Source organism: Argiope bruennichi, chromosome 8 (genome assembly GCF_947563725.1).
Source record: "Argiope bruennichi chromosome 8, qqArgBrue1.1, whole genome shotgun sequence".
Taxonomy (NCBI): domain Eukaryota; kingdom Metazoa; phylum Arthropoda; class Arachnida; order Araneae; family Araneidae; genus Argiope; species Argiope bruennichi.
The window spans coordinates 121,042,991-121,065,213 of record NC_079158.1 but is presented as its reverse complement, the minus strand read 5'-3'; the positions used below and the strand labels follow the sequence as shown (position 1 = coordinate 121,065,213).

General features: G+C 30.5%; 1 protein-coding gene across 2 annotated transcripts in view; it reads left to right on the top strand.

The window, feature by feature from the left end:
- Positions 1–22,223, top strand: part of LOC129981128 (lachesin-like) — a 639,355-nt gene that overhangs the window by 506,022 nt on the left and 111,110 nt on the right. For both annotated transcript variants that reach the window (XM_056091820.1, XM_056091819.1), the window contains exon 2: positions 16,066–16,181. In XM_056091820.1, coding sequence (XP_055947795.1) covers positions 16,066–16,181 — 116 coding nt within the window. The remainder of the gene's footprint in view (positions 1–16,065; positions 16,182–22,223) is intronic.

The window sequence follows — 22,223 nt, the reverse complement described above, 5'->3', positions numbered from 1 at the left end:
TGCATTTTACTGATAATGTTTTATTCATAATATTATTATTTTTGCCTTTGAGTAATTTGAATTTATTTGAAGTTAATTCATATTTGCCTTCGAATGGTTTGAATTTGTTGATAAGAATTGGCAGCTCTGGGAATGTTAATTATTTATATTTACTAATAATCATATCATAAAAACAATTTACTATTTCTCAAAATATAAGCAAGGGAGTAGTAAAACAAATTAAAATGTACTTCTTTCTTTTTCCCCTTCTAAAATGCATTAATAAAAGTTCAATTCGGTATGATCAAATTATATTTACTCTCTTTTGGTCTGTGTATATTTTTCCAATTTATCTATTAGACGTGAAATGCTGTTAGGTTTTATCTTTTGACTTTTGATTTGCCCTTCTTCCTTTCTTGTCAAGTTGTCAGATAATCTAGTAATAAGATCTTAGCTTCGGTGGGCTTCAGATTCGAAATTCCATTGCATTAAGAATTTGTTGTATGTGTAGTCCTAGTGTAAATTAAATCTAAAATCAAACGTCAAACGTCCTCCCATTAACGTGATATTACTTTTTACAGCTCCGATATCATCAGATTGATTCCAAAATAGCTCCCGTTTCACTTCAAAGGGTAATATTAACAAATAAATATACTTTAAAATAACTTCTTTACAGTAGGAAATAACAATGGAATCTTTAGTCTCTCAATTTAGAATTCAAACAAAATAATAAAATATATCTCTTGGAAAAGTATATCATATTTTACGGATTGATTTTTAACAATATTACCATCAATGACAATGACATCTGAACTGCACCTCCCTTCTCCAGACTGCCTCTCCACACCAGCTTAAGGACATTTACCTTACGGTATCGTATTTAGCATACAGTAGACCCACATGCAAGGCGAATCTTTAGTGGAATCGGATTCCGAAATCGAAACTTCCGGTCTCGAACCTGAGATCTTAAGACCAGATCACCGCGGCCTTTATGACGGTCTGGAGAAAATCAAACCAGTAGATGCTAACTAAGAATTTATGTGGGGCTGTAAGCACAATGGCGGTAATGTCGTAATATGAGAAAGTATAAATGCGGCTGATATCGGTATTTGGTTTTCTACTGGTTATCTGCTAATATTTATGTTTTGCAGTAGGAAATATGAAAAAATACACGTATCTTGACATTATAAGGCAGAAAATCTGAATTAGGATAGAAAAATTCTCCATCAGCACTTTATTTACTTTCAAGCAGGATAACGCCCTTGACACACTACCCCGAATCGTCAAATTAAACAAGGGCTTCATAGTCCCTTCCAGTCACCCGATTTAAATTCGGTCACTCATTTGTAGGACGAAATCGGAAAAAAAAATATGACATTCCGAACAAGATTAAACAAAAAAATGCCTTTTAGAACATTCAGAATAGCATTTCATCCGAACGCAACAAATAAATTCTTGAAATCATACCACAAGTATTGGGAGATGTAATAAAAACCCCTACTGGCTAGAAAATATAATTTGGTTAACCCTTTAAAGGGCCATTTTTTTCTAATCAAATTATGTTAAAATATTTTTAGGCTTGACATTAGAATAAGAAAAGGGATTCATTTAGCTTATTAGATAAATTTAATTTGATTAATTAATAATTAAGTAACAAATCAAGACGCATCATTTTGTTTGAGATAAAGAGCTGAAGCATCTAAATTTCTGACTTACTAAAAAAATGTGTCAGAGCTTATGCCAACCTACTTAATTTCATACAATAATTGATAAATTTGGTGGGAAGCATACTTCCCACGACCCTAGAAAGGGTTAAGGTGGAAAAGGTCTTTCTTTCTAAACAAACATATTGTATGGAAGCATTTTTTTTTTGATAAAGAAACATTTTTTACTTATTTGAATTTATGATTGAATTACCTCGTTATTGTCTCTTTATAAAAGTCATAAATTAACTATACAAATGTGCTGATCTAATGAGCTAATTTTTATTTTCCTCACAAAATGTTTTGTATTAAAAAATAAACTTTGAGAACATAAATGCATAAAAACTGTCTTCTATCTTCCATATATCTCCGGGCCGCGGTGGCCTGGTGGTAAGGTCTCGGCTTCAGAACTGGAGAGTTTCAGGTTCGAGACCCGATTCCACCGAAAAACTGTCGTGTAAGGGGGTCGGTTGCACGTTAAATCCGTCCAGACCAAACGTCCTCCCACTGTAGCGGTGTGAAGAGGTGGGTGCCAGCTCAGGTGTCGTCCTCGTCATCTGATCGAGATTCAAAATGACGAGGTCCGTCCCCAAATAGTCCCAGTGTTGCTTCAAACGGGACGTTAATATAACTAAACTAAACTAATCCATATATCGACGCATACACGCTTTGTAGTGTATGAAAAAAAAAATTTTACGTAATAATAAAATGTAAATCATGCGTAAAATAATGCATTGCGTAATGATTACGATCAGTTCATTTACATGCTCAGCTTTTAGTGTCAGGTTTAACTCGGCAAATCTGACACTTTAAACTAAATGTAGTTTGATGCAATTTATAGAGTGTAAGCGAGTTTTATAAATATTAATAATTGATACAGAAGAATCTCGAAAAGTGTGAAGTTTTGCTGAAATTTAAGAATTATTTTGAGTTATGTTCCCATTTTGAAATTTAAACAATTCTAATTGACCAAAAAATCTTCTTAAAAAAAGTTTTTTTTTTTTTTTTTTTTTTTTTTTTTGTAAAGCGTAAAGCATTTTTTTTTATCGAAACTGTGGGCAAGCGTATTTTCACCGGATTATTATTATTATTTGTATTGTATTAATAGTATTCTTGCATTCAGTAAAGCAGTGTGTAAATGTTACATTAAGCTCACAAAACGAGGATTCATTTTGAGAATTATAAACAGAAAATTATCCATGTCAATTCAAAATAAATATGTTTTTATTTTGCTATTTATCGGAATTTTATCACAGAGCATTCAACACAATCGTTCAGTTTCTTCCTTTACTCATTTAATATTAAATGCAATGTGCAATTTAACCGTTTATTTTATAAAAATTCGACTCCAAGTTTGCTTGAGGGAAAGGTATCGGTTTCGGAACAAAAGGGCTTCAAATTTAAAACTTAATCCACTAAAAATCAAAGCAAAAAAATCAACATATCGAAATATAGAAAGGTTAACTCAAAAACTGTCTAGCTTATTCAAAATATCAAATTTCTTTCCAAAAAAACCCTCGCTTTGTCCTAAATCAAAACAACCATGTAATTAAGCTAACTTAGTTTAACACTTTTCATTTAAAATAACTTTATTGACAGCATAACTTTTAAGACAAGAAAAATGCTTCAAAATAGTGGATTATATTTTCACTTTTTCTTTTTCTTAATGGATTTTATTCAAAATTTGACTAAAATTTATAAATTTGGTGTAAACCTTATCGAATTTACTTCGTTTAACTCAAAGGAAGTTTGGATTAACAGGTACCCGGACAGACAAAATATATAGACATAATTCCATAAACATATTTTCGGATTCAAGGTGATCTGAAGTTTAAAGATTCTTTAAAATATTGAGCTCATTTTTTTTTGTAATTTTTTTTTTTTTTTTTGGCGAAAACAATACTTTCTCTGTGTGTACAAAAAAATAAAGAAGTGTTGATATTTCTTATGAGTTATTTCTGCTGTTAATTCAATATTAAGTTTTCTTTAAACATTTTTGCGATTTACGAACTTTTTCAAGCTTGTTTCCTTTATTAAAACTTTCTCTGTAACATTAACTCCTTTCCATTCTCCTCAGATTTAAATGAAAATCCAGCTGCCTGTCTACAATACAGCAGAATTTACAACAGCATCGCGTCCCCTAATTTTGCTCTACAACCGGCGGGCCTGAAATGGAATTCGGAGACACAAACATACCTCAACAGCTCTTATTTACATCGCAAATTGGTTCCCGTCTCGTAGGATAACGTTTTAGCATTTATATTAAACGAGAGAAATCGTTCCTTTACGGAAGCTGTCCCATTAGGATTCCCATTTATGAACAGATAAACTTTTAATCGTGTTATCTTTGCAGGTAGTTCTGCACTTCAGGAGCTAGTTTATTAATAAAAGAAGCTTCTCGTTGTCATATGAAAAGTAAAAACTTTCGGTCTTTCCAAAAATAATAGAATGTGCTATGATTATGGAATATTTTACACCTATTTATGAAATATTTTTGATAGTTTTGAAGGTTGAAAATTTTGTATCTAGTCATTTTGAAATATTGTATTTTAATGTTAATACATTCTGTCTAACTAATAATATTTCAGAAGATATGATAATAAGTAATAATCTGTTTTTTTAAATATTACAAAAAAAAATTCATTATAATATATTTTTAAAAAATAGGAAACTTTTACAATTTATCTGTATTAATTGTATTTTAAGTTTAAGTGTATGAAGTTAATATGAGGTGATTCGGATTATAAAATTCTTTTTAAAGTATTTGTAAAAAAAAGAAATTGTTGTACCATATGAATGCAGATCTCGTAAATATATGTATTGCTAATCGCCTTTGGCAACCAGTTGCTTCGGCAGGAATATTGATCACATTTAATTCCAGTTAAAAATGTCTAGACATAAAAGCTATTCCTATTTCCGTTTTTTTTTTTTTTTTTTTTTTTTTTTTTTTTTTTTTTTTTTTTTTTAATAATTGGGAGAATTTCTCTTACATTTTCATCCAAGTTCATTGAAAAATAATTCATTTTTCATGAATAATATGATGTACAAATCATTCAAATTTTATATAAAAGAAAACTTTTTCTAATGCCTAAAAATATAAATATCACGTGCATTTTTCTAACCCTTTCAAAAATCGTTTTTATCTTTAAAAACGAAAATCAAAATAAATCATAAAAAAATAAATATAAATTAAAATTAGAACTTCTGTTGTGAATGTCTACGAATTAACTTAATCCAATCATTACTAAGCTTTTTACTCACCGTTACTGTTGAAATTAAAATGTTGCGTGCAAATATGTAAGTACTTTTGTAAATTTTACTCGTCCGTTCTTCTTTCTTTCATTTTAGAATTAGGTGACGGGCGATACACTATACTGAGGTTTTATCCGTCTTGAAGCATTGCTTAAAATTAGATCTTAAAGTTTATGAAGCTACAAACAAAATTGATATTTTGAGATGTATAACTTGATTAGTAATCTAACTGCACAAAATTTGTTCAAACTCTTCAAGGAAGACAGACAGACTAATTCTCAAAATCAATCAAAGAACTGACAAGACGACAGTTTAAAATCTTGAAAAGCTTAAATGGGAAGTAGATGAGAATTCAATTATTATTGAAAATTTTGAAAGAAACGTTAAACATACCAAAGGCACTGTATATCGAGCATATATGCTGGTAAAAACGCACTGAGTGTCAAAAAAGTATCTTCTAAAATAAATCTATAACATGCAAGTTGTGGCAGTTTGTACAACCATTCCGAAAAATCAGCAAGATATTCGAATCCTCAAAAGAATATTGATAAATGATTAAAAGTCAGTATACTTTCACAATGTAGACAGTCGCAAAAATAGTTGGAATCGGTCAAATAGTTGTGCCAGTTAAAATTTTTACAGTTTCATTTTTTATGATCAAGGCATTATGTTCATATTATACCATTTCCATGAAGATCCTACCTCATGGTCTGTTTGCTTCCTCTGTATCCTACTGCAAACAGTTTGAAAGTATTGTACAAGAAATAACTTCGTAAGATCAACTGAGAGTGAGCTCTCTTCTAATACAGCAATATTGAACGCCACAGACTTCAAAAAGCCTAACATAATTTATAAGCGTTTGGAAAAAAAAAACAAATTTTTAATATATCCACCATATATTCTGTCAATCTCTCATATGTTTTGAAGGGTGGTATTTCGACAGAAGCAGTCATTTTTCGAACATTTATGATATGGAGAAGGGGGAGGGGTAGACTTTTTCACGTCCAAACCAACAAAATGACTCCATCAAGGATCCTTCATTAGCTAAAAGAGATGATGGTGAACTATGCTTTGTTATTTTGTACTCATACTGAAATAAAGTCACATTGCAAAAAACGAAAGCTTTTTACGTACATCAGGATATTTCTGTATAAAATGGTGCAAAAGTCACGATACTCGTCATACAATAGTTTGTTCTAACAATACAGGTTCTAAAGAATATCCCAAAATGAACGAAAGGTTTGAATTTGCCATCATTCGTTCTATAAATTGTTGGCAATCTTATTAAATAAAAATCCATTTGGCAGCTGATTGTCTAGGATTAATAAAAGTGGAGCTTTACACGATAGAACAACGTGTTTTCATTATTGAACAACATTTCAAAAATAATGAAAGTTTGGCGGCCACAGTTTGAAAATTTGAGAATGGGTCGCTTAGTTCGTATAATTTAAACCATTGGGTTTCTTTTCATGGGATTATTTGACGTCAAAGGGCTATGCCAAAATCCCACAAACACGCGTTCATTCAAGGTAGAAATTCGACGCTGTATCAATGAAATTCAGCCACATTTGTGCAAAATGTTCATGGAAAATTTCGACGAAAGTGTGCATGTGCCTCCAAAGCAGTGGAGGGCATTTTCTCTATGTGTTATTCCATACATAACCCTATCCTGTGTACGTTACAATTCAATAAAAATATAACAATTTAAAGACAAAAAATTGTACAATTTATTTAATTCAAATTTTGAGTTAACATGTTGTTCTATCGTTATTTAAACTATCAGCTGTCAAATGGTCTTTTTAAGAGGGTTGCCAACATTTTATTGCACGAATGGGGGCAAAGTCAAATATTGGGTTAATTTTGGGACACACTTCACAAACGATGACTGACCTTCAATAACTAGGAAATTCGACATGATTCCTTACGATTTCGTACAACATGAAAAGTAAAATGTACCACATTCAGGCCGAAGAATGTTCTCTATCTTCAAGCTTTAAATTCAATGAAATCATTTGTTATACACATTCATTATTTTATTCGCTAGAAAATTATAACAAAAACGTTGAAATAATGAATTGAAAATAAAGTTACTCCGGATTATTTTACAGAATTACTTCTCCGTGAAACAATTGCTGCTAAACAATTCTGTTAAAACCCATTTATTTCAAATTGTAATCTCCAGCCTTAAAGCCGGATATCTCTCACTCATTTCGCTCCAAAACACTGCTAACACAAAAATAAACACTGCTAGGTACACTTATTTCCACGTAAAGGCCTTTCTTGACGTCCAAAGAATAAATACTGACCAAACATTTCAGTCCCCGAAAACTAGAAACTAACACTGGTCACTTTTGTCCTTTTCATTTGTTCCAAGTCAACTTAAGATCGTCTTTTACCCCGAAACAGGTTTGCCGGAGACTTCACTAAAAACATTCGTTCTTTTCTAAGCTTCAGTAGATCGGTCACTCTTTGAGTCGACAGTTTGTTTTTAGTGTCCTATTTACCCAACATGAGGCTAACAGTTGAGCTTTTATGTGTTGGTTGAAAGGAGATTGACCACACTCACGATCGACAATAGCGACAATTGCACGAAAAGTAATTCTGTTGTTGGGGCTTCGTGAATCAAACGTTGCACAATTCTTTCCATTAATTTTACGCAATTCCCAATAAAATTGTAGCTAAATGAAATTGTTTGGAATTATTCTGCTGCTTTGAAGTATTTTTTTTTACAGAAAAGTGTTCGAAATTATTGAATTTCCTTATATAGGGACTCAAACCTTATTACCTATCTATATTTCTGTCATTTTTGAAAAAAATAATAAATATATAATTATTTTATTTCTATATAATAGAAACAAAAAATTTCGTCTCTTTATAAATTAAATAAATAAAATCTTATTTCTATTCTATCACTAGAGTGACCAAAATAAAATTTAACAGAAAAAAATTTAAAAAAAGAAAATTTCCAATTAAAATTTGTTACACTTTCTATTCTGATAAATTGTAGTGTCATATTTTTTTCTATGCATGCGTAAATCCTGAAACAATTTTCCCTATAAAATGTATTTTAATTTATCATTTTAAAGTTCTAAATTCTGAACAAGAAATGAGCAATATCATAACGCATCATGGAATTTGATTGATGAAAAAGATAACTTCTGAACTAATCTCGCATCTTTAAAATTCCCCAACACACACGCAGGAGTACATTTGAGAGCCCATAGTAAAAGTATTTGTATCAGGCCCCTATATAAGTCTAATCTGCGTAATATCTGTTCTCTTATACGGAAATCACTGCCGAGATTTCTCAACAGTTTTTTTCTAACTAATCAAAACCGTAACTATGCAACTTATTTCAGGTTATCCAGGCATTTTAGTTCCAAAATTAAATTTTATTACAAAAAGATTGCAAAATTATACGCATTTGTACAAATTCTTATAAGAAATTTTATTTTATTTTAACTCCTCGTCTTCAATTAATTTCATTTCCTATTAAATATTAAAAAAAAAGATTCGAACCTCTAATTCGAAATATGAAAATGTTTTACTTATATATCTTTGCTTTTTATAAAAATTACTCTTAATTATTGTATTCTTATTATATTATTAAAAATGTTCTCCTATTTACATTGAACAATAACATGCGTAGGAGAAATGCATTTAATATCCTTTTAGCCCTCACACAAATGATGTAAATAAAACCATGAATATTCTAATAAAATATTTTCTTAAGAATACTTTTTAATTTATTAAAAAACGGATAAAGAATTGTACGAAAATAAAATTTTCATCTTTAAAAAGCTAATTTTTGTAATTTTAAAGGATTTAATAATGATTTTTATGCAATAATATGCTTTAAAAGTTATTAAGAAAAATGTAAATAAATTATTCCTTAATTAAAAATTTCGCATTAAAATTTTGAAAGCCCTTTTCTTAGAGAGCGTCTTTTACCTACGATTAGGAACCAAATTTGGTTCTTTGCCTGAAAAATAAATCTAAAGTTCTTTCATGTAGAGAGTTTTGAATACTTTTATACCATGTATATTAAAATTTATAGATGGTATCTAAGAAATAAACATCATCGAAAATATACCGAAGATATTTTGGCTTGGAAAACTCAGGTCTTAAAGATGAGAATTTATTTGACTAGCTTTCAGCTTTAGAGATTCTATGTTTCTTGTTCACCATAATTTTAGAAAGCTGTTTTATTTTAAACAAAAAAGAAAAAAATTCCGACAATGGAAGGACAATTTTTTTAGCAAAGTATTATATTCTTTTATTATAGAAATATTTCTTCACAAAAAGAATCACTTTACACTCTTCTGAGCAACTCCTGAACGAATAATTGGATTTTATATGAAACGGATTGTGTAAAAAGCTATCCTTTTCTGTAATCTTCTCTTCGATGCCCTCAGAAGTTATTACAAAAATTTAAATTACTAATCTTTTTATGTAATACCGTTTATATTTTATATTGTCATTTTATTTTTACTAATATTTTATTTTATTAGTTAATTCAATTCTTAACTGCTCTAAAATCTAATAATAAAATCTCCTATTTCATATATTATAAATCTGTAATGCTGCTTCCCAGCATAGTTGGTTCCATCATCAGAAAGACCGTTTTACAGTCATCTGTAATGGACGGAGTCCGGGTGTCACGTCGGAGGTGTCAGAATTTGGCGACAAACTTGGCGACCGTTTGGTTACTTGGCGACGAATTTGGCGACAAAATAGATTATACCCGAAACATAGAGAATTTTCCCTATCTGTCCATTAGGAACCGAGATACGTCTCGAACGTTCCTGATTGGTTGAGAGGCTTCTAGCCCCGCCTCCTGGGTCCTATAAAAGGAGGCGGCTGCAGCTGCTAGGCAGAGTAGTCGGAATCGACGATGAAGAACGAGTCTTCCAGAGATTAGCAGAGCAGCGACGGAGTAAATTTAGTGCTGAACTAAGCTGTGCGCTACTGTCTGCAGTAGAGTCTTGTTGTGTGCACGTCTCGGCTGAAGATAATTGTCTTTTCTCTGCTGTATATAGTTGTCGTCTTTGTGCTGTCCTGAGTGTCTTTGTGTAAATAAACGTCTTTGTTGTTTTTTTCTACTGCCGCCTGCTGATTGAACGTTCTTCACACCATATAACTCCCACTATCCAAACGAACCCAGAAATTTCGTAACAATATTAAAGATAAAAACAAACCATTATTTAATTGACTCATTAATAAAATATACGAACATTTTGCATTAACATTGTAATATAATAAAGTATTTATGGAGTTTAAAGTTCTTTATTTCTGTTAGATGGAATCTGGAATCGTTGAAGTTATTTTCGTATTAAAATCAACAAACAGTTTGTTAACTAAATCCTGAAAAATGCTAATGAATCCTTGTTTATAAATGATAAATACTTTTTCGTTCTTGAGATTATTCCTTTTTCCAGTATCTTTTTAGCAGTTTTTAAATTTTCTCCTACTGTTATCCTGAATAGGCTAAAAATTCTTATTCATTTTCTAGTTCTTCTAAGCATTGCAATCCATCTCATTAAAAGTTTCAACGAAAGATTTCTGAATGATAAAAATAGCTTACGTTTATAAAATAAAAAGGTTGAATATAGTATCTATTACTGATTTCTTTTCATTATTCACTCATAAAAAATGAAAATATTATAATCGTAGAAAAAAATTTGGCTTCAAGCCTTTGTTGAAATTCAATATCCTAATGAACAGGAAAATAAATATTTTCATTTTATGTTTTTCTGTCCTTTCTAATGTATGAATACGATTACTCTCAAATGCATTTGGTTCGATTTGGATTAGTATCTGGTTTTGAATCAACTCTGCGACGGTCCGGGCGGCGGCTTTTCTATGTATATGAACATGCTATGGGACCATGTGTAATTAGATATTAAAAGACTGATTTATACATTAGGAGATATTAAAAACGTTTTTGTTATTTTTGTAATATTTCATTCAATTACATGTTGTGTACAACAATTTCTCTCTCTCTCTCTCTCTCCTCTCTCTCTCTCTCTCTCTCTGTGTGTGTGTGTGTGTGTGTGTGTGTGTGTGTGTGTGTGTGTGTGTGTGTGTGTGTGTGTGTGTGTGTGTGTGTGAAAAGAAAGAAATACAATAAAAATATTCAGTGCTCTTTAACTCTCTTATTCCTGATATTTTGAATTCAGAAGCCTCAAAATATAAAATATTTCTGTGTCAAAGATAATATTATCTATTTCCTTCGAAATTCGAAGTGGTAGTCCATGTTATTAAGGGATAATAGCTAAAAACTATTAAGTAAATGCATGCTCAGACATTCTTTGAGTTTTCTTAGGAAATCTTTCTGTCACTCAAATCGATTTGGGCGGGCGTCTGTAAAGAACAAAGTAATCGCCTAGGGTATTCAATCAAACATACTCAATGAAAAGGGTGAAGGAATTTCGCAGTGATATCCTGGCATCTCAGGCACCTTCCGTAAATTCGTTGAACATGTGTTTGTCTACTTTCAATGTTGATAGAGTTAATCTATTATGAATAGAAAAAGCTTAATATTCACTATCAAATGCTAAAAGAATTTGCCTCGTAGGTCACATGGTTTTAATCCCTTAACGCATAAATTAAATTAAAGTATTAATATCAGCAAATTTTTAAAACATTAAAATATTTGTCAAGTAGAATTAGCGTTTCGAATTTTTTTTAGAAAGCATTATCAGAGAATCATTTTTATAGATAAACAGGAAAAGAAATTTAAAAACGCTGTAAAATATCAAGAAATAAAAGTTAATTTCAGATTAATTGCATTACCTTAAAAGTAGATAAAAAAAAAGGGGGGTAGACAAAAAAACTCCATATGTTAACATTTTTATTTCAAAATCTGAATTAAGTGGGACTAATTGACTATTTTTGAACACACATATTAATCTGCTATCAAAAGCAAAAGATGAAAATAGAATACTTTCGGTTTTCTTATAGAAGAAAAATGTAACTTCTTTATATAAAGAACATTGGGTATTAATGGATTAATGAAGTACTAAATTTTGGTAGCGCAGAACAAAGAAAAATGAACGTATCTTTAAAATCATATACAAATGAGACTAAACTCTCACGACGGCAATATCATTTGTCTTTGAAACTTTGTAAGAATTTACAAAACGTGATGACAGCAACAAAACCAAACTAAACTGAAGACAATTTAAAATAAATAAGACTTAACATCAAATGTGAATTAAGTTTATTCATTTCTTTTAAAATGCAATCTTGCAACAAATGCAAAAAATAAATCTTTGATGAATTTTCAAATGCTTAGGCAAAAATGCGATGATGTTTTCCGTGCCAAATACTCATATTTCCGCTACATAATAATTCATTCTATTCTCAGCATTATCTTCTTTAAAAAATTCTGATTCCAACATTTGATTTATTCTCTTCAGCGGCTCACAAATCTCGAATAAATTAATTACAATAAACAGCAAGGAATAATTCATAAAAGAAACTAAATCACTAAATTGTAATTTGCGGACTCCTTCTTTTCATAATTCCGAATCCCAGACAACATGGGCAAGTGGAACATAATTTATCTCATTCAAATTTTATTCAAATATCTGCACAATATTACTTCTAGAGAGAGAGAATCTTAATAATCACCCTTAGAGGAGGACCCGTGGGGATAGAGAAGGGAGGAAGGCAAAGGGAAAAAAATTTATTTAGCATCCATTTCCCAACCGATTAATGATAGCTGTGTGTAGAGTGGAGTTGTAGGGGTGCTGCTTCGATCTCCTTAATGGAAGCGATGAGTTATATAAAGAAGTAGGACCAATAGACAGTGCGGCTCATGATTTGTGTAAGCGGGTGGCTGGCTTTAATGGAGTGTGTCCAGTTGCCGCGGTTGCCATTGGTTACAAGAGGGGAATTGCTTCACTTGGCGATGATAGGTTGTTTCAAAAATAAACTTTTTTACGGCAGCGCCATCTGTTGATGGTCTAAGGCACTGTGTGGCTTGATTTACTTCCGATTTATTGAGGATTAACGTATCGTAAAGAAAAATCTTAGTTCGCTTTCTATTTTTCTTTGGAATAAACAAAGTGCTTAGTGTTGCAATAATTAAAGAATAGAAGTGGGAATGAGTGCGAGTTCGGTCAAACTGTTGCGTTTCATTTTTTGGCAACGTTTCTCTTCAATTAAGTGCTGAATGTAAATTTTGAACATATTATTCATTTCATTACTTTTTGATATATAAAAACATTCTAAAATCGCTTTAGCACTTTTAGAAGTTTAAATTTCTTTGAAAAAATTTTTCTGTTAAATAAGGAAACAAACTTGTTTTTGTCTTTTGTTGAACTTTTTATTTGTTTAAAGATTTCATGACTTTGATAAAAACCCCAGCAATTAGAATTATTAATAGATTAATTTTTTCCTGAGTTTATATCTAAATTTTATTTTATTTAAATTAATTACTTTAAACGAAGACAGAAAACTTGTTCTGGTCATTTTCTCTCTTTTATTTTTCGGCATCGTACGTGTTTAAAAAGTAATAAAAATATTCTGACTTTGACTGCACCCCAGAAATGAGCAGTATCCACGCATCAGTAGGTTTCTATGTTTGTTTCTTAATTTCTATATTAAATTTATTTTTTAAAATTTAGTCTTATTTTTCTATTCTTATCTTACTAGAATAATTCCCTTTTTTACAGCTATAAATGAAGCTTTTTTTGATATTTTTATGAGCTTCTTTCCAATTGCGATAGAAAAACAATATTTCCAAACGTATTTTGTTTTTACATATGTTATTTGTTGATAACTGTTTAATTGTATTTCTACGTCGAAAAAAATATAATATTTATTTATTTTGACTCTATAAATATTATTTATTAATTAATAAATCTATATTCGAATTTTTTTTCCATCTAAAATTCTAATATTTGCCTTTTTTCAACAAATATCGGTTCAATATTTTAAAGATTTCCAAATTCGAAAATGAGTATTATTAAATATTATCCGTTCCATAAGAAGTTTTTGAGTATTGTGTTTATTAATTGTCAAAATATTACCCGCCTACGTTCCTACTTGATGTGGTTGAATAGATTTCAGATTCAAAAGAAATTAATTTTTAAAAGGAATTAATCAATGTTTTTTTTATTATTTTTTTTTTCATTTCCCTGAAATCTTTGGAATATTTTATCATATTATCTTTGGAATATTTTATTCATAGATATTTAAAAAGTATAAGATATATATGAGTTATTTCCTTTTGATTTGAACATATAGAATGCGAGAAATAGGGTCCGCCTCTCAGAGTGTTAATGCAATGTTACTAATTAAGTAACTTTTCAGAAATTGTGGCAATTATCGCATGAAAAAAAAAGCTTATTATGATTAGCATTTAAATCAGAACTTATGAAATGACGATGTAGAAACAGAAAGATGTTCTCCAGGATTAAAAAAGAAATTATTTTACGTTCTTTGATTACTAACAAGGAATATTTATACGTTGCAATGAAAATTAAGGGAGACTTTATTATATCAAGATATATGTTCTCCTATATGATCTGAATGCATTTGAAAACGATATATCTGATCTTATTTTAATTTTTTTAAATATATTAATGATATTCTGTACCATGAAATGTTGTGATGTAAACGAACAATGCCCGAATGCTTTGTTATGAAATTCGCCCAATAGAGGTATATAACTAAAGCAGCCCAACTCGTCGGATAAAGGACAATGATTCTTTCTTTCACAATAAAACTCAGAGAAGAGGTAACGAAAAAACATGCCCCATAAATGACACCGATAATAAAATATAACACAAAAAAATCGTTTGTCTAAATTAATAGCACATGATTAAATAGTAAATCGCTAATTAAAGTAAATAGCATCTCTAGATGTCACGTGCTCGCAATGCGGCCAACGTTCCAAACAGATATTTCTTTCTTTTCGAATCGCGTTATTCCCTCGAGTTAATAAGGTTTTCCAGTAGGCGACGTCAAATAAAACTCCGAAGAGGAATCTTCTAGGAGTGGTACAAAAAAACGTTTACAAGCAGCAGTATTTGGCAAGTAGAAATTGTGGATGGGAATATTGTTACCCAGAGTGGAGACAGATGGCGCTAGTTGTCTCAGACCGGTCGTTCAAGCAGATAGTGTTAGCACTGAGGCAGCAATGGCAAGACATCTAGAAAAGTGGTCTCGCACAGAGGGGCGAGCCGTGCTATGATTTCTATGGGCCAAGAATGTGTCCCCATCGGACATTCACAGACAAATCGCTGAAGTGTACGGGGGCGAAGCAATGAGTAGACAAAAGGTGGTGAAATGGTGTCATTCTTTTGAAGAGGGCAGAAAGATTGCTGGAAATGTTTAGGTGGGAGGTCTGGAGCCACCCCATACAGCCCCGATTTGGCTCCCAGTGACTATTTCCTTTTACCGGCAGTGAAGAACCACTTATCCGAAACAAGGTTTATATCAGACGGTGATGTACAAAAAGATGCCGAGAACTGTCTCAATAGCCAGGGATCTGATAATTACCAAGATGTGTTAAAAGTGACAGGCACATTTGTCTCTTAATTACCATTGTATCCTGTGTCTATTGTTGATAAAGCATTTTTTATTTGCCTTGTAAACTTTTTTTGGGTCACCCCTCGTAGATCTGAGTTCTTAATAAAAGTAGGACCCTAATTCTTTGTATTTGCCAGAACCTTCAATTTTGTCTAGGAAAATACCTTTGCTGGGAATTACTGAATCATTACTTATGAATTTCTATAAATCTCTCTTTTTCACTATGAAACTAACTCAGAAGGGAGCAATATTATTTCATGTGAGTTCAAGGTTTTACTATTACATTTGTTTATTCCTATCACACATGAGCTGATGCAGAAATAAAATGGAGTAAAATAGTTTGAAGATAATTAGGTTGAATATAGATTACATTAGCTGGGAAAATATATTCTAATGGTTGAGGTGAGATATCCTAATGGCGAAGAATCTGTATCAGTCCTACCTCAGAAAAATAAATTACTGGTACGCATCCATAACATTCGTAGGAAAGTGTTAAGAAAGGATTTCTTTTTTTCTTTTTTAAATAGCATATCCATTTATGTATCGATTGCAGAAATATAATAATCTCCTCTTCTCTTTCTGGTTGCAGGTCCTCCACCTAAAGGTCCGGAGCCACAGTTTGCCGATGTCATTCCGAATGTCACCGTTGCCGCAGGCAGAGATGTGACATTACCTTGTGTTGTGGATTCACTGGGGGACTACAAGGTGAGATTAGCATGGTTCGCTTTCTTTCTTTTTTATTTTTTTTCTTTGTCTTGGGCTTTTAACATAAGAAACAATCACAGAGACTCCTGCAAAATATTTTTAAATATCTACATATATAAAACACTAACGTACATAACATAGAAATCGCCGTTATTACTTATTATTGAATGGCAACAGTCAAATGTAAACATAACGATATACGAATGTTTCAGACTGCTTTATTTAGTGCTTTTACAGCAGCGCCTAATTTAAAACATACTAAATTAAATGAAATTATTTTATAAATGCCACTCGCTATATTAAACACTTCATTCAATCAAAAGATGTAAAAGAAATCAAGAAATAGGTGTTAATCAGAAAATTTAATCTAAGACGAAAATAATATTAACCGTCACTTGACGTATATTCGCTATGACTTTCCTATGGAAATAGATAATTATATCTTCTAAAACTGTTAATTATCTTAAAAATAAAAAATATATTTATTTAATGATATCGATTTACAATGTTACGATGTATTTAATGTTATGAAATTAAAATTCATCCAACAGAATATTCAGTCGCATGCTTTTTGCAAATGTTAAAATTAAAATAAAAAAATTTCTTTTTTGGGCATTAATTCAGAAATAGGATGTACACTTCTGCTTTGATTTCGTAGTAAATATTCTTTTAATTTAGGCTCATAATAATTTATTTCAGATTGATTCAAATAAATTCATATTTTTAAGTCGCAGCAAAGGAAAAGAAATTAAAAAAAAAGCATAGCATATTAATCGTTTAATAGCCTAAAAAATCAATAATCTGGGCGAGCAAGCTGGTCTCAAAAGCCGGCTAGTTTACTCAACTTGCTTCAAAATTATAATGGAATTTTGTAATTTTTTCTTTTTTATTCCATTCTGACTATGCCAAGATTTTGAAATGTTGCATACGTGTATCTGAATGAAATTATATTGTTTTAATATCTTACGAATTTAATAACATTAATCAATTAATTAATCAAATTCCGAATTCATGTGAAATTTGCCATCTAGTAGAGAATGGCAAAAAGGAGAGTTCGTAATCCTCATAATAATGAATAAAGAGTGAAACTTTATATAGTAGAATATAATAGAAAATGTTACATTTTGGTGAGATAAGGAAAATATGCCTTTAAAATTATTATTTGCATCCTAAAATGCCCCCCTCCAAAAAAAAAAGAAATCTCACATTTTGCTCGTACTTAATTTTATTTCAAAAGTTTATAATATAAGAAAAAAGTTTTAATTTAAGGTTTTTGAGGATTTTTCCTTCTTCCACTATGAAGCAAGTCGGGAGAGTCAAGATATGAAGAAATTTTTATTGGACGTCCCGGGTTCGAGTCCCGGTTTGGGCATAGTTGTTCTTCCTGTTCTATCTGTGAGATGTGTGAATGTGCCCTCCTGTAAAAAGGGGTTATGCAAGCGAATGAGTGATGCGTGAATAGCAAAGTCGTACTCTTGGTCCAAGTTGGCTCTACTATAAAAACAAGAGGCGCTTCGCTCCCCCTTAGGCTTAAATCGGCTGTCTTTGAAAAGCGAGCTTATCCATAAGAAACAACAATGTCATGTCAAGTGCCATAATAAACAACAACAGGAATTTTTATAGTCATCTAAACAATAATGAATATGAAAAACAAAATAACAAGATTTGTTGGACCACTTGGTTCAAAATTCACTCACAAAAAATGAGAGAGCTGCAACGACAAAAGAAAGGACGACCAAAAGCCGAAAAAAAATTTTTTTTTAATTTAAATTGTTAATAATTAATAAGTATTTACTCTTGAAAATACTTTTATTTCTTGAAGTGTCAAGTATATCGGCTAGTTATTGGTATAAACATTTTCAAACAAAACAGTAAACACCAGAATTAAAACAAGGATGCATAAAATGGCGTAAGAATAAAGAATAAGTAAGAGTAAGTTCACACAAACAGATATGTTTGTATTCATTCTCTGGGTTCTATACTAGAAATGAAGAATGCCAATTTAAGTAAACAGATCGCATAAAGATTATTGTCATGATAATATTTGCTTATGAACCGTTCATGTAAATAACAGTTTTAGAATCATTTGAATTTATTAGTCGAGTTTCTTTTTACCAGTTGAAAACTATTTTTCATTCAATTTAATCTAATTATTCCATTTAATCTCATTGTTTATTTGGCCTATTCTTTCAACTGTAAGAATTTCATTTAAATAAATCAAATATTTGAATAGTTACGATCGAACAAACACATGCTTATTGATTGATCTTTTTTAATTCGATAAATTCTACGCATATAAACTGAACATCTACGTTTAAGAAATTTGAAGATCTCTTCAAAACTTAGTATGATTACTCCCTTAAAAAATTCATATCTTGAATAAAAATTATAAATAATATTTAATACGAATTTATGTAAATCGCATTAAAAAATTTTCTTATACATTATTTATACAATATTAATGTCTATTGATACACAACATGTTTATAATTCAATTAACATTTGATGTTAACAGTATCAACGTCTGTTGAGATACGCAGCCCTGTTTAAAATTAAATTGATATTAGATATCATCTTTCTTGATAAACCAAGTGGTTCGAAGTTCGTATTAAATCCAAATAAAAAAAAGCTTTCAGAAAAAGGGGAGGAGAAGTTAAGAAAAGATGAGCGAAAATCAATAAAAGATGCTGCAATAGTTAAGTTTAAATTATTATAAGCATTTCGGATAGTTTTATATATATTTCACATTTTTGCTCCTGAATATTATTCATTGTAGCTATATTTTATGAGGTAGATATACTTACATTTTTGGAAATATTCCCACAGAACTATTTTTTACGAAGAATCCAAACCAAGTCAGTTTTTCTTTGTGTGAAGTTAAAATGGAATCATCTAAATGTGAAATACGATCAGTCATCTAGTTCTTAACAGCAGTAAACAAGAAATTGTTTTTTTTAAATAAGTATGCAAATTTATGTATACAATATGACAATGCGATGCCGGCGCCCTTGCATAGGGATAGCGCATCTTCCACGTGATCTGGGCTTCCCGGGTTCGAGTCTTGGTTCAGGCATGGTTGTTCTATCTACGAGGTTTGTGAAGGATCCCCTCTATAAAAACAACAGGCGTCCTGGTTTAGGAGTAGCGGGTCTACCCTCTGATCTGGGCGTCACGGATTCGAGTCTTCGTTCGGGCATGATTGTTCTTATTCTGTGTTCGATCTGTGAGATGCGTGAAAGCGCCCCCCCCCCATGTAAAAAGAGGTTGTGCAAGCGAATGTGTGTGTGTGTCATCTTCATATGAGCTAGAAGTCAATCTTCTGCCCTCGGGTGCCTAGGGGTCTTCACCATCAAAAGCTAATGCAGCCCCTTTCTGTGGTAACGCGGACACGACATCATCATGACAATGCAATCATGAACAGCATAGTGAAAAAATTTACATTTTTTTTTTTAAAGTAGGGATATGTTTTCGAGTTGACCATTTGTAACTGTGAACTATTTGATACTAGTAGTTAATATTCAATTTCAGGTAAAACGACGAATCATATTTTCCAATTTCTCATCAAATCTCCCCCCCCCAAACACACACTTCTCCAAATTTCAGAATTTTATTTTTAATTACGACTGAAAATTTGCAGAGCAAGAAACTGTGCTGTCGATGGGTTCTTCTAGTGGGAAACACAATAGAGAAAAAGTTGGTCAGCGATTTAAATTTCTATACATTTACTAATAGATTCCAAAACTGAAATGCTCAGAGCGATTAAAATTCCATTCATGATATTATTAATTATGTTAATCATGTCAAAATGTTATTCTGTAAAGTTAATTTATTTAGAAATGATCGAAGTATAATTATTAGCCTTATTACATTTTAACTCTAACTTTTGAAAGAAAACGAAAGTCACTAAAAAGTCACCAAGAGTGATTAGTATCCATTATCACAGATATTTCTATTCACAAAAAGTAATTTTGGATTACATTTCTAAAAAATTACATTCTAAAATATTAACTATTTCATTCAATAATAATCTCCATAATATAAAAATAAAACTTTTATATCTTTTAATCTCTTCTTAATCTCTAAACAGAGCTTCAAAAGAATGCAAATTAAAGGATAATGATTACTGTAAATGTTTATAGAATCGATTCAATCTATATAAGTAGTAATTTTTTACATATTATTGTTAACTATAATTATTTTACGCATTTTAAATTTGTTAACAAAGTAATGTGGTGATTAGCAAAATACTCAAAGTATACTATGTATTTTTCAGATATCACTTTCAATAAATTTCCAGAATATAATTCTAATTTCTCTTATTATATTTCATTTTTCCAGGCATTAGAATATTCTTTAAAAAAATCAAGCGATTCTGTAGCTCGGAAAATCAATGACTCTCTTGACTTTAGAATGTGTTTTTAACTCCCAAAGGAAGAAAAATGCTGCTCATTTCATTTCATTTCTCTCAGATGTTTGACATCAGGAACTTCATTAGGCGCACTGTTTTAAAAACATATTTCTTTTTCTTTTTTTCGAAATTAATTTTACGAAATTATATACTTTTTTACCTTTTATTTAGAATCTTTACATTTCAGTCGTGTTCGTCTAAATTAAGCTGACAAAATAGAGACAACATATCACCCTAAGCTCTTTTTTCTTTTTGCAAAGTATCTTGGCAAATATTTAATCTGAAAAATCGGAGAACTTGAATATTAATTTGATTCAGCAATGTAGTTCTTTGGGATGAAGTACATGATTTCGACCCATTTTACTACAAGATCTAATCTTTGTTAATTAAATGCAAATACTATTCATTTCTTCGTTCTGATTAGTTTTCCTCCTAAAACAGTTTGAAAAATAAAAAATAACGCACTATCGCCGACATTTTGAGAAAGTTTATGACACTAAGAACAGTAACTATGGAAAATTGATTATCTGGATTTTTCTCTCTTGTGTTTTGAACATGACATTGTGTTTCTGATACGTTAAGCAAGTATATTTGTATTTTTACTCAATGCATTTTTATTCATTTAAAAAAAGGAAGAAGAGCTCATTATTTTGGGAGATGCTGTTTGTTTTCAATTAAAATGATCTCCACGGCAATGTCCAAAACGTTTATCAAACTTCTTAAATTAAACTGTTACACAAAGGCTTAAATAATCTCCTTTAGGTATACTTCGATGATGTTATTTTAAAGTTTAAATACTGTCTTGATGTCTTTTTATATCTGTTAATATCTGTTGAGTGCTAAAATAAACTAGCAATTTTCAATGTCAATGCATAAATATTCAAACATTACTTTGTTTGAAAATATGTTCTTTGAATGAAGGAAGTAAACTAAATAATCTTTTGAATGATGATGAATTAAATAGAATTAACTGGTGAAACTCTGTATTTTATTTCTAACTAGCCGCCTTTGGCAACCAGCCGGTTCGCCCATATTTATGTTCGTTAAAATTTTCATAATTAAATATTTTATGCAATTTCTACTTTAATAGCTTCTTCATCAAAATATTTTAAAACTTCAAATTTTAATTATCATATAATTCATTCATAATATTATAAAGGCCTTCAGTCATAACGTAATATGTATCTCTCTCATTTTCTGTTAGCACCCGTAGAATTTATGCTTTAAATTAAAGTGGAAAGAATTTATCTTCAATTAATATAATAATATTTTTTACTGAAACAAAGCATTTTTTTATAATCTGATTACTGAAAATAGAGTCACTCAGCGTTTAAACTTTATGGGCACTAAAGAATATCTTTTTTAATTTATGTAATATCTCAAGAGTTGGTCAACAAAATTTTCTTAGATTCAATATGAGCAGATCGATTAATTAACAATGTTTAAATTTAAATGCATTAAACACTTAGAAAATAAAACGAATCGTTTAAAATAAACGGTTGAAAACAGGTTTTAAAAAAAACTACTTAAAAAACGATGTACTTAAAACTATAAGCATATACAAAAAATATATAACTAACATAAATACAATTTACTTACAAAAGCATGCAACTAACCCAAAAATAATTTAAATC